This window comes from Rhinichthys klamathensis, unplaced genomic scaffold (assembly GCF_029890125.1).
Source record: "Rhinichthys klamathensis goyatoka isolate OS25496 unplaced genomic scaffold, OSU_Roscu_1.1 h1tg000243l_1, whole genome shotgun sequence".
Taxonomy (NCBI): domain Eukaryota; kingdom Metazoa; phylum Chordata; class Actinopteri; order Cypriniformes; family Leuciscidae; genus Rhinichthys; species Rhinichthys klamathensis.
Window position 1 is genome coordinate 1191302 of NW_026606765.1, and position 13699 is coordinate 1205000.

The window sequence follows — 13699 nt, forward strand, 5'->3', positions numbered from 1 at the left end:
TCAAACAGATGGAGGTGTTTAAAATCATCGCTACTGCTAACCAATTAGAGAGTGTTCGCTACACACACACACACACAGGCAACGTCGACGTCATAGATTTCAGACTGCAAAAGGTATTTGGAGGTTAATAAGCTATACAAACAAAACATTAGATCCAGAGTTTTTTTGTGCATGCATTGGTTTCTTACTGTCACTAATTGCTGTCTCCCAGGGATAGAAATGAAAAGAAGAAAAAAAATTAGGGGAAAAAATGGTGTACAGATGTAAACTAAAGTTTCCAAAAGAATTGAGGCTGATTGCATAGGAAACTCATACCTCAATTTAAAAATTCAAACAAAAATAATAAGCCTACACCACTAACAATATTATATTATATTATATTATATTATATTAAAGTCTCATGCCCACCAAGGCATTTATTTGTTAAAATCAATAATATTGTAATATTATTACCATTTAAAATAACTGTTTTCTATACAAATATAGTGTTAAATATAATTTATTCCTGTGATGCAAAGCTGAATTTTCAGCATCATTACTCCAGTCTTCAGTGTCACATGATCCTTCAGAAATCATTCTGATTTGCTGCTCAAGAAACATTATTATTAATGTTTAACGTTAATGTGCTGCTTCATATGTTTGTGGAAACGGTGATAATTTTTTTTTTTTTTCAGGATAAACTTGCTGATGTTTACCACCATTGTAAGTGCATAACTGTGAATAATTTTCTGTTCCAATCAACAGCATTCCATAGAAATATCACAGAACTTCTTATAGAACATGGAACATTCCTTTAGAAATAAACGTTTCAAAAAGGTTTTTTTTTTTAGAAAATGATGTAGCGGTACGCCCAGCATGACTTTGCTTGTTCTATGCCAACACATGAAACCAAGAAACACACTCATCTGACGAATGTAACAAAGAACTTTGGAAAAGTTTTTTCAGTACAATAACTCAAGAACCCTATTAAAAAAAAAAAAAAAACACCTCTTTGCTACAACCTTTACTTTTTCACACACACACACACACACACACACACCTTCCATCCAATAACTATGAATAACCAAGTGAATCTCTTTACTGCATTATTAATCTGTGTGCTACCTAATGTCTCCCTGTGCTGTGGAGATGCTTTTATGTCTACTACTGACATAAATAAATTACTCGTACAGACACTTGGAATACCGCAGAAATAACAATACAAACTTCCAGCGATGATACTGCTTTAAACCTGCTCAAAATTCCACTCTTATTCTCATACTGATACATATTTCATGCCAGTGATCAGAAAACGAATTCTACAATCCTTCCGCACTATAGCCTATCGGGCCCTAATGTGCGCAAGACATAAAGGGTCCATAATAAAAGATCAAGTCACAACATCTTCCACCAGGAAACAATCATAACTGACAGCAAGCGGCACGATGCACCAAAACTCAATGTAACTCTCATTATGCTGGTGGCGGGTCGAATCTAAATTTCTAGCATCACTAGATTCCGCTTAAATTCACCTCAACATTTAACACACAAACCACAATATAGTGGACATCTAAAAGAGACATGGGCCTTGTGTCACTGATTCGTCATGTGGTAATTATTTAGAGTGTATCTTTACTTTGCACAGTAAATTAGACCATTTTTTCATGCTGAAGCACACTAATGAGAACTCGAGTGCCGCATCTATCACAGTATTATCATCAACAGATTCACACCGTGCTCATAAATTATCACCTTCGACAGAAATGCTGAAAAAGCTAAGAAGTTTTTGATGTACTGTAAGTTAATATTAAAATGATTCACCTTTATTTATACATGTTTTTGTTTTTTTTGTTCACACCGTCAACCATCTTGTTTTTTGGCACAATTTGTTTTAATAATCAATCACAGTTCTGCCTCATTTTTTTGTTGAAGATTTATACATATAATTAGGTAATTATTTAAAACAATTTTATACATGCAGGGTTTAGGACCTCAATTGAGAAACTACATTGAATATTTGTACCTTTATATTTTAATTATTGTCCCACACTGCAGGACTATTTAAGTGCACTAGAAAAAGCTAAAGTATGATTCGTTTTATTTTTACATTATAGACTTTTACAACATTTCCATACCTGATTTTTATTCTTGTTTTTTGGCACAAATGGTTTTAATATACTTTAAAGCTCCAGTCCGTAACTTTTTTGGGTTAAAAATTATCCAAAATAAAATTGAGCAAGTACATAACCAGCCAGTGTTCAAAACAATGTTGGTCATACTTCCAAAAAGAATAATCTGTGATTCTGAATGCCAGTATCCACACCGGCGCAGTGATTGACAGCCTCACACTCTCCTCAAAACATTGTGTTCATCCGCGCTGTGCCGTGCCGAGGTACAACTCACGTAAAGTTGATAATTTCGCGAATGACTGCAATTGCAGATTTCGAACAGAGATGGCGACAAAGAGGAAAAAACTGCAGACTGCACCAAATAAACAACAACAACAATAATACTAAACTATTTTATATAGCACCTTTAAAGGAGCTTCTCAAAGTGCTTTACATAGTAAAACAATGAAAACATCAGAAAATAATTAAAATACATTAACAATAAATCAACATACATATCACAATCAACTAAAAGATAACCTTAAAAAAAAAGTTTTTCCTGAGAAGATTTAAAAATACCAAGTTACTGTCAATTTCAGCTGGAAGCAGGTCCCACAATTTAGCAGCACAAGTGGAAAAAGCGGTGGAAATAACACTTTATTTTAAGGTGCTTGTAATAAGCAGTAATTAACAGTTAATAAGACACTTATAAGACCTTATAAGACACTTATAAGACCTTATAAGATGCATATAAGATGCATATAAGCATTAACTACTTCATATAAGGGTTAATTAAAGGTCCAGGCCCTGAAGAGATCAGGGAAACTACTCCCTCTTGGGAAGGTCCATTTTTAAGGGACTGGGAGTTTGTGTTACCATTTATGTTTGTTCGGCTGTTCTAAAAGTGCAATGTATTGATACTTGAGAAATGTATTATTTAATTAAATTTATTTATTATCATTAGTTAATGCTTATATGCATCTTATATGCATCTTATAAGGTCTTATAAGTGTCTTATTAACTGTTAATTACTGCTTATTACAAGCACCTTAAAATAAAGTGTTACCGAAAAAGCCCTTTCAGCCAATTGGACATTCATATACAATTATATATAGCCTACTTTAATATTAATACTATAGTTAAATTAAAATTTAAATACAATTATAATTAAAGGGGCTATTTGTAGAATCCAGAAACGCTAGTCATTAGTGACACCGGTGGACATTAAGTGAACTGCAGCCAGAAACGTATTGCTAGTGCTCACACTCGTAACATACAAGAGAGATGTTTTTTTTTTTTTATTCTTTCTTTAAAGGTAAAAAGAAGTTGGAAATATCTTTGCAGCGATAAACTGTTAACGAACATCAAGCTGAGAGCGACGTTTAGATGAATATGTAAATATGTGCTGCACACTTTCCTCTCAATAACAAAATAAACAACAAAAAAGACAGCAGTGAGAAAACAGCAGTTAAGAGCATCTGATCATAGAGATATTTGCACCAGCCTCTGCGGCATCATGTCGACAGATGAGGTCATTAAATTTACACTGAAATAATAAGTTTGATTATAAAGTATATTTAAGACTATATAGATCTGGCTGTGAGACTATGGTTTAAATTAATTGACTTTCTTTGCATGACACATTAACATTACAGTACAGAATGACTCTTTCAGCATTATCCTGATTAACTGTCACATCCTCTTGATTTGTGAACATCCCGAGTCCTTCAAATAAAAATCCGTCTCCAGGCTTTCATAGACGACCTAGGAAGGTCTCGTTCTTTAATTTCCGTTACAAGCTGTTCACATATTGGCAATAAAAATGAAAATTCTTACATATAGCCCTTTATAAAAAATTTTTTTTTTTTTTTTTTTAATAAACATGTTTGGAGTGATACTTCAGTTTTGACAACACAGTGAGGTCCACGGTCATGATCACGACAACACCTGTGCCCCAGAAACCTCCCTTACACACCTACCCATGACAGATAAGGGAAACCTCACGGCATACAATCCTATTTTGGGAAGTGGTTTGCAGCAGGTAATTGTGCCATGTGTGATTTTTGTTTGCCATACTGAGCAAAAGCTGTGAATGTGTAAATTGGTTTGAGGAAAAAAAATGCATTCACTCCTTAAGAGAGTGTGTGTATTAGGATGAGATGAGTCATACGAAAAGACCCATTACATAACTTTCATTAAAAAACCCTCAGACCACTTCTGTGATGATACCCCAAACACACCCAAACACACACACACACACACTGATCTCTCACAGTCTGGCCTTTCTTAGCTAGTGCTTTTTCCTCTTCATGCTCATATCCCCTCATGCACACTGTAGTGAACTAAGAGGATCATTGAAGTCTGAATATCAAAACACATTGGCAGTGGGGATCAAAATAATGATACCACGTTAAAAAATAGGATTCAAAATCTAATTTAAATCTGGAACTTAACAGAGTTTTAGAATGTTTCCAAAAAATGGGAAATTAAACTTAAAAAAAAAAAGTATTTCTAAAAAGTAAAGGTGAAATTGATCACAGAGAGACACATCTTCTTGCATTTTCACCCGTTGTTTCAGCCAGAGCCGATTCTGGCCTCCTAGGGGCCCTAAGCAAAATTATGTTAAGGGGCCCTCCTACCTGACCCATGAGCCATGTAAACCATTTGCCATTGCCACAGTCACACCTGACACCCCAGTGCTCCCACTACAATCCTCCCTCCTTTAACTAGCACTAATGAAAATGTCATTCCTGATATCAGAAATAGACATGTTACTAGAAAAAGTACATTCTTAATAGGAAGAATTCAATTGAAAATTTAAAAATTGAGAATTCAAGAATTCAATTTTAAATGGTACAAATTTAATTATTGATATCAAAAATGCATCCTGTGAATGAATAGAAGATAAAATGGCTGGCCATAGTATGTCACTGTGTTTTAAATGATAAAAGCAATACTTGATACTTGATGGTTATTATTTACTAAGGGATGGGCATCCATATTGACCAGTATGTCCAGCCAATCAACATTGTAAATGCAATATACCTATAAATCAATAGTCAATGTATTGCCTTCCATCTTGCTTTATTGCAGAGTTGTAACCAAACTGACTTGGAGACTAGATAATCATTGTCTTGTTTTAAAAGTATGTACGCCTATAATGAGGAGTGCCATCCCGCCCATATTGTACTGGTCCCCACAGATGTTTTGCTGGAAAGTGTGTGTTTCATTTCATGCACATGCATATGGAAGCATGTTTCCGAGCTGCAGTATATTAAAAAACACCGTTGCCCTTTGTCGTTTATCAAACGTAATAAATAGTTGTATTTCACTCTAGGGCTGCAACTAACGACTATTTTAATAGTCGACTAGTCACCGACTATTGAAACGATTAGTCGACTAATCGAATAATTATTAAATTTTTCTAAAATTTAGCATGAGATTGCTTTAATTCTTAGTAATTGATAGTAAACACAAGAAAGAAGGGGGTACTTCAATAAAAAATGCATATTTTATTGAACTTTGCTGCTGATAGGCCGATTCAGACTAAAAGTAAATAAAAATGCCCTGTCTAAAACCAATTAGGCACAGTGCTCGGTCAGTAGACATAAATACATAAATAAAGAAACTCTATCATTTTTATAAAGGACAGGCACATTTGTTTTATAAGAAAAAATAAATTAAAATCAAGTAAACATTTTCTTCCTGTAAACCAGGGGCAGGCACATTAGCAGCAATAAAACAGTAAACAAAAAATATTAAGTGCATTTTGTGAGATACATTCAGTGGTCAATCTGTTGCAAAAGAACTTTACAACTCGTCTCAACATTATGAAATCTAACGGTTTTAAAATAAGCTTTCAGAGTCGTCTGAATTTAAGTTGTAAACATGGACTGTGTGATACTACCTGGACACAAACCTGTCATGGTGGACAGACCGAGTTTAAAAAAAACATGAGGCTCAGGCTATGTCGTTCAGTTTATTCATATTAAGGAAAGTCAGCATATCCACATGGTCTCGTGTGAGACTTGCTCTCTTCTGGGAGAAGATATTTCCTGCTGGTGAGAAGATTCGCTCTGCAGGGGTGGATGTTGTAGGAATGCACAGAAGAGATCTTGCTATGTTTGACAGTGTGGGAAAACGCCCCTCATTTTCGCTCCACCAGCTGAGAGGGTCTTCTTTTTTGGCTATTGGTGGCTCTGTGAAGAACATCTGAACTTCCCTCCTCACCATTTGGATTTTTTTGTCCTCCTGGGTTTCCTCCTCTTCCTCACTCAGACTGTCAGTGTCAGACTGAAGCAGGTTATCTAGCGCTGACTTTCCCCCTGGGATATGACCCCTCTTCTTCTGCTGTAGCTCCTCAGGGTCATCATGTAGCCCAGTCTTGGCCTTTGCTTCTTTGATAGCAAGAACTTCAACTGTACTTTGCACCCTTGTGCCATCTTCAAGTGAGATAAACTTCAGCTTTCTGAATCTTGGGTCGATGGCAGCTGCAAGAACAAGTGGGTTGCCTCTCTCTGCAAACACAGTGTTAAGATTCTCCCATCTCTCACTTATTCCTTTTCCTGCAATGGCTTGACAGGCTTTTCCTGAGCTTGTCTCAAACTGGGTATGCTGTATGGACCGTTGCAGCCCTTTGACCAGCTGTGGAAGACATGAAGCAGTAGCATACTCCTGCCCACTGAGGAAAACTGTAGCACATTCAAAAGGCCCTAACCCTTGCACCAGCTCTTCAAGTAGTACCCACTGCTCTGGTTTCAGGTCAAAGTAGTGCTTGCCTCTTGGTGTTACCTCAGGGTCTGAGAGAGTTGCAGTGACTGGCCAGCGCTGCTCCAGGAGTCTTGATACCATGTAATAGGTACTATTCCATCGCGTACTGATGTCCTGGATCAGCTTGTGCTCTGTGGTGTTCATTTGCTGCTGCTTCTTCTTAAATTTTGAATTTGCCAGCTCACTTCTCCTAAAGTGCTCAACTAGGTTTCTTGCAGCACCAGTAGCTTTGTTGATGCTGGGCTCTTTGAGGGCACTGTTGATGATAAGTTGGAGGGTGTGGCCAGCACAGCGGACTGAAGACCAACCGTGTTTTTCTTCCAGGAGTCGAGCTGCCGCCACCATGTTAGACCCGTTATCATGTACTATTGCTTTAATTTTGCTAGGCAAGATGTCAAATTTCTCTATCACCTCTTCCATCCATATCATGATGTTCGCAGCAGTATGTCTCTCCTCCAGGGGTAGAGTGGCAAGGTTCAAAGTCTTCATTTGCCAGTCTTTGGTGATGAAATGACACGAAACTCCAAGATATGCCTCTGTGGCACGGCTGGTCCAAACATCACTTGTCAGTGTGATGGAGCTGTTTACCTCTTTTAGGATCTGCTTTACCTTTAAACACAAAATTAGATTTTTGAAAATATTTAACATGCAAAAACCTGCATGTCAACAGAAACTATTCAACATACAAGTTTTACATTTTTAATAATTGCAGCTACTATGATTTTACCAAAACAAAGTTATGTATTTCAGCTATTTTAATATATATATATAATTATAATATAATTGCTTTTAAATTAAATTTGTGATTTTTTTTTCATTTTATGAAATATGTCTGACTGTGTGTGCATACTAAACAATTACCTTCAGAAACGTTGTACTGTATTTCTGCTCCATCAAGTGGGTGAAATGGGTTCTGGATGGCAGGATGTAGTCTGGATTGAACTGGGCTATCATTTGTTGAAACCCAGCACCATCGACCATGGAGAGCGGCCTCATATCATAGATCAGCATCTGCAATACTGACTCAGTGAGGGCATTCGCCTGTTGTGGGGTGCACGTCTGCTTCTTTTGCAGAAAGGGGTCCATGGTGGCTCTCTTCTTCAGACTGTATGCATTCAATTTAAAATACTTTTGTCAGGCACAGTCGGGCATAACGTTAAATCCTTTTTTTTTTCTTTTACCGAAAATACGCTTATAAAATGTACAATGTATATCCGAAACAAAACGTATTAGCTTCCATGTTATTTAAATCTTACCGAGGCGAGTCAAACTCCGTTTCATTCAACTGTCCGACGTGCTTTCTCTTTAAATGTTCGTGCATCACCGAGGTGCTGCCGTGATACGCAAGGACTGCTTTGCAAACCATGCAGGTAATCTTTTTATTCGCCTTATCCAGGCTAAAATGCTCCCAAACTTTGGATGTTTTGGTACGCGCAGCTGCTGCGTTGGACGCCGCCATTTCTGTATGTTATCACTCAGCAGAGAAGCTAATGCGCATGTGCGACTCTCGGCAGAGATTGTAATGAAGAGAGATGCCTCGGTCGGAAAAAACATGTCTGGCGACAACTTCGACAATGAGATTCATTGTCGACTATTTCTATTTTCGATTTTTGTCGACAACGTCGACGAATCGTTGCAGCCCTATTTCACTCTCACTTTTTTTTTTGTCAGGCACAAAGTCACAGAACACAGCCCTGGAAGTGGCCGGTGTGATGGATTTTTTAATTAATAAAACAGTAAACTGTATCAAACTAATCATAACTCTAACTATCTAACCTTACTTCCCCTTTTAGGCCTAACATTCTAACACTTTGAACAAAATGTATTAAAACGTTATGTTTTTTGAGTATTGTGTCCATGGAAAATTCTGAAGTGCTGACCATGACAAAATCAAAAATATACTAGTGTCTGTATTATGTCATGATATATTGAGTAATCATCAACTGCCACTAACAGAGGGTAAAATGTGGGGGCTTGCTTTTACAAACTGAACCAATCATATTGATAGAAGGTGACATGTTAGTCACGATGATCTTATTAGTGTGTCTGTTTTTATCCTATAAAACCTGATGTATTCCTTTTGCTGGTGTGATTCTCTCTGAGATCCTCCGGCCGTGATTAAAGCTTCTTCTTGGGGGAGATTCTCTGAGAACTGCTGAGGAACTCTCCTGGCCGTGATTAAAGCATTAGAAGGACATTTGATGAAGTCTGTCTGTTTATTATTGCTGCGCAGCAAGTTAGTTAGGGCAACAAGTTAGGGACTGCGAACTCGAAGCCAGTTGTCGAGTGTAGACGCATAGCTAGAGTATAAAGATAATATTAAGTGTCGACTGTAGGGTGTCGAATATTGGGTGTCGATTGGAGACCCCCCAGGTAATTAGATTCCAGGTACGTAGGGAAAAAGCAAGACAGACTCAGAAAGACCACAAGATGCACTGCCCAGCTGGGTTAGACAGACAGACAGACAGACTAGAGAGAGAGAGGCACATCAACTTAACTTTACTGTTCTTTGCTGACATCAAACTTGGAGAGGAGATAACACAAGTTTACCTGATTGCTGTTCCCGCAATTCACTCACATGGTGTTTTTCTCTCAGTCTCTCTTTTCATGACCAGGGGCCGTATTCACAAAGCATTTTATCTTACCACTAGGAGTACTCCTAAATCGCACTAAAATATTTTAGCTAGGAGTTCTCTCTTAAAAGTTATTCACAAGCCTTTCAGACCTACTCTTAGTAAGGAAAAATGACAACTCCTAAACTAACAGTGAGTCATCATTGCTATGGATGACGTCAATTCTCATGCACGAGCTTCCTCGCAATGATCACGGTGATTGGTTGTTGGATGACAGGGCCACCATGCGGAACATAACACAGACGCAACAAATCATGGAATTACGACATCTAAATATGTCTGTGTCCTACACAAAATAATCATAGTAATGTCATCGAAATGCATATATAATGACATGTTTGTGCAGACCCCAGTGAAGTGTAGGCCAATTCTAAAAAGGCAGAGAGAGAGAGAGAAAAGTCGTGAATTAAATTAAATCAAGGTAGCCTAATACCCCAATGAAAACCGCCACTTGCCTAATAATGAAAAAACGACACTTGCATTAACACTTGCTTGGTTAATTGACATCCTATTACTTAAAGCAAGGCAATGTTGCTCCTATTGAAGTAATGTAGTAGTTGAATGACGGTGGATTATGAACTCGCCAAAACGGAAAAGAAAGCCCAACTGGACGCAGGATCAGTTACTGCTGCTGGCCCAGTTGGTAAAAAAAAAAAAAAAAAACATAACAAAAGGGAAATTCGGGACTGGGATATCAAGCAAAACTAAGCGTGAGACATGGGAGAGGATTTGTTTCCAGATCAATGCAGCATTCCCGCTTGTGTGGCGGACCCCGGACGACTGCGAGAGGCGGTGGTATGCGCTACAATCCTTTGTGAAGAAGTCTTAGTGAGTCCTCTCGACTTCTTTTAAGCTGTCCTAGACTTAGGTGCTACTTTTAGGGCTAAAATGCTTTGTGAATTACTCTTAGTGAAAAAAAAAATAGGGAGTCCTAAAGTTAGGAGTGACACGCCCATTATTTTTAGGAGTTGCTCCTAAATTCGCCAGTTAGGAGCTACTTTTAGCCTTAAAATTCTTTGTGAATACGGCCCCTGATGGATAGTTTCGCTTAATTTTCTCATCGATGTGGTAAACTTTGATTGACGCGCTTTGGCACGAGGGGGAGGCGGGGCCTTGAGTGATTTGCGGGGCCCTGCTCTTTGCAATTATGTATTTTGTGCAAAAAAGGGAAAGTGTGTGCTTTTGAGTATACAAGTTTTGGGAAACAAAACTGTGCGTCCTAATGCAACAGACACCTTTAACGTTGTTTGCATTGATATGTAACCATCAGCACGTAAAATTCACGTGATTTCAAAATAGCTGTGGGAGCTGTGATCTCACAAATGTTGAAAGACAACCACCACACGAGCATTTTCTTTAAACGCAAAGGGTTGTGGGTAATATTAGCCCTGCATGTGTGTGCACTTTGAAAATCCAGGGCATATTGTATTTCCATACTACTACTAATTTTAGCAGTGTGTATTATTTATAATAGTTCCCTACAGCATGCAAGTTTTCATTAAGCATGGAATACAAGAAGATTTATTTTGTTTGCCACATTGTGCGCTATATAAATAACACATATAGTACAGAATGTTTCTTGGTCTCTATTGTAATGAATAACCTGGAAGCAATTTTTACCATAATTTTATATTTTTATAGACTCATTGATATATATATATATATATATATATTCTTTCTTTTTTTCTGAGATAATAACAGCACTTGCTAAATTAGAGACTAAGCAGTTATTCTTGTTCATGTAATTTTGCATATTTTACTCACAATATAGAAAAATGATAGGCAGTGTGAGTGTACAATACTATTTGATTTCAAATCCAGCCACTGTTTCCAACACACTATAATTTGTGATGCACTAATCATAATTTCACATTCCATCTCAAGCGATGTCATTTATGTCCAGGATGTTGCATCATATCTTTCACAACCTAAATTAACAAAATGACTGATGAAATTACATTTGCAGTGTGAACATGTGGTGTTTGAAAGTGCTAACATATTTTGTTGCTGTAGCTCCATGCGAGTCCAGTATTCATTTATATATAACTGCACTTCTATAACTGGTGTCTCAAAGGACAAGACGAATGCGAAGAAAGAAAGAGAGCGATATTTCCAAGATCGCTCTATTTCCAGCACATGCATACGTTCTATAATAAAACATATACATGTTATTTTCCTCTCAAACACACCGGTGTTATTCAGGTGAAGTGTCAGGTTTTTCCCAAAGGCAGCCTTCAGGGAGCTAAACTTAAGATCTGCAATGTCATCACGTTCCTCAAAGTTACTGCGACTCAGGCAAGAACTTCTAATATGACTTTTTCGGACCACTTTTTCATTAGGGCTCTGATCACAGCTGTGCCGTTCGCAGACCTGCCAACAATTGCATCTGTCGCAGAGGTCGGAGCTTTTGGTTAAATTCAAGGCTGATCACAATCGCTTGGCTTAATCAGGCTGGTCAAGAGATTTATCCACTATCAGAACCCGTTCGTATTCACACACGCATACACCGCTAGAGCTCGTTCAATGCGCTTTTAAGAAGATTTAAGAAGATTTTCCCAATGAAACCACTGCTCAACTATTAATCGAGACGTGCTGCTTTACAGGGTCAGTTCCAGCTGCATTTGGATTCTCAAATTGAAGAATTAAGCTGATCCTTAAACTTCCGTTTACCAGAGCGAGAAAACACCCAAGCACCCATGCAGAGCCCCATAGCAGCATACAGTAAGTTTTGCATATAGCCTAATCAACCCTTCTACTATCTCTGATAAATCCTAATGGAGTTCAAAATGAAAGCTCCTGAGGAGCTTGTTAATTTAGCATGTGTCAATCACAAACACAAATGCATATAAGTGGGCGCTTGCCTCAATCCTGTGACAATTCTTCCAGCATACAACCTTCATTTTTATCTTAACTATCTTTAATTAAGTAGTCCAGGTGAGGCTCGAGTTGAATCTCGTTCTCGAGATTGCTCCTTTGTGGACATCAAGTTAATTTTGTTTACTCTTTGCAATCTGTTTGCCTTTAACACTTTCAAGGACTAGATTAGGACGTGCAAACTGGAGAAATGGAGCTAAGACCAAGTTTAACATTTGTTGGTAGTGGCTATTGCATAGGGACACTACTCAGAAAGCAAGCAGGAACAACATGAGGTTGGTAAGCTGCTCGTGCATGTGTGTGTGTGCATGAGAATGTGGTTGTTTGCCATTGATTATTGAGTGTTAGTTTGCCAGGCTAAATTCCCAGGTCGTAAGTCTAAAGTCAATGAGAGGATAAAAAAAAAAATCGCATCTGCTGCTCTGTTAGGGACCTTGGTGGTGAATCGAGAAGAGCGCATCGAGCCCTTTGAGAGCAAACCCATTGTGTTTTCAGCAAATCACTTTACCTGAGCTTCTATTCAAACCTGAAGTCGGTGTGAATCCTTCAAAGCTTTGAAGAGCAACAACAGAAGAATGCCTGATGTTTTATGCATTTTCTTACATGAAAGCAATTTTTTTTTTCCTGAGGTGTTTTGTCGATAAAGCGCGCGTTCGACAATTTCTCTGAATTTCACAGAGGGTTTGTTGTTACCTTGAGAAAACTCATTAGAGAATGGGTGGGGCATTTGTAGAGTTGCACAGTTGGATATAATGGGAAATCTTAAAACATAGTTTAGGTTGCCAAGTTGTGCAATAGACAGAGAGATTCAAAAGATATGCCTGGATTGTGTTAATATCCCTAATATATATTTCCTAAAATGTCCTTCCTGGTGCAGGGAAATTTTCTAAACAACTAATAATAATTCTATCTATCTATCTATCTATCTATCTATCTATCTATCTATCTATCTATCTATCTATCTATCTATCTATCTATCTATCTATCTATCTATCTATCTATCTATCTATCTATCTATCTATCCATCCATCCATCCATCCATCCATCCATCCATCCATCCATCCATCCATTTAAATGTAATATTGATTAAATATTTTTCAAAAGAGAAATTCAAAAGATATGCCTGGATTGTGTTAATATTTCCTAAAATGTCCTTCCTGGTGCAGGGAAATTTTCAAAACAACTAATAATAATTCTATCTATAGTATCTATCTATCTATCTATCTTTCTATCTATCTATCTATCTATCTGTCTGTCTGTCTGTCTGTCTGTCCATCCATCCATCCATCCATCTATCTATCTATCTATCCATCCATCCACTCATCCATCCATCCA

The 13699-nt window shown here is 37.6% G+C and overlaps 1 protein-coding gene across 1 annotated transcript; it reads right to left on the reverse strand.

Annotated features, from left to right (window-relative positions):
* Nucleotides 1-6047: 6047 nt before the first annotated feature.
* On the reverse strand, nt 6048-7998 carry LOC130100526 (E3 SUMO-protein ligase ZBED1-like). Its single transcript, XM_056265999.1, has 2 exons — nt 7719-7998; nt 6048-7466 (listed from the first exon to the last, which is right to left on the reverse strand). Exons 1-2 carry the CDS (start codon nt 7941-7943, stop codon nt 6048-6050), a joined length of 1644 nt encoding a protein of 547 aa, XP_056121974.1. The 5' UTR covers nt 7944-7998.
* Between the last annotated feature and the right edge of the window lie 5701 nt (nt 7999-13699).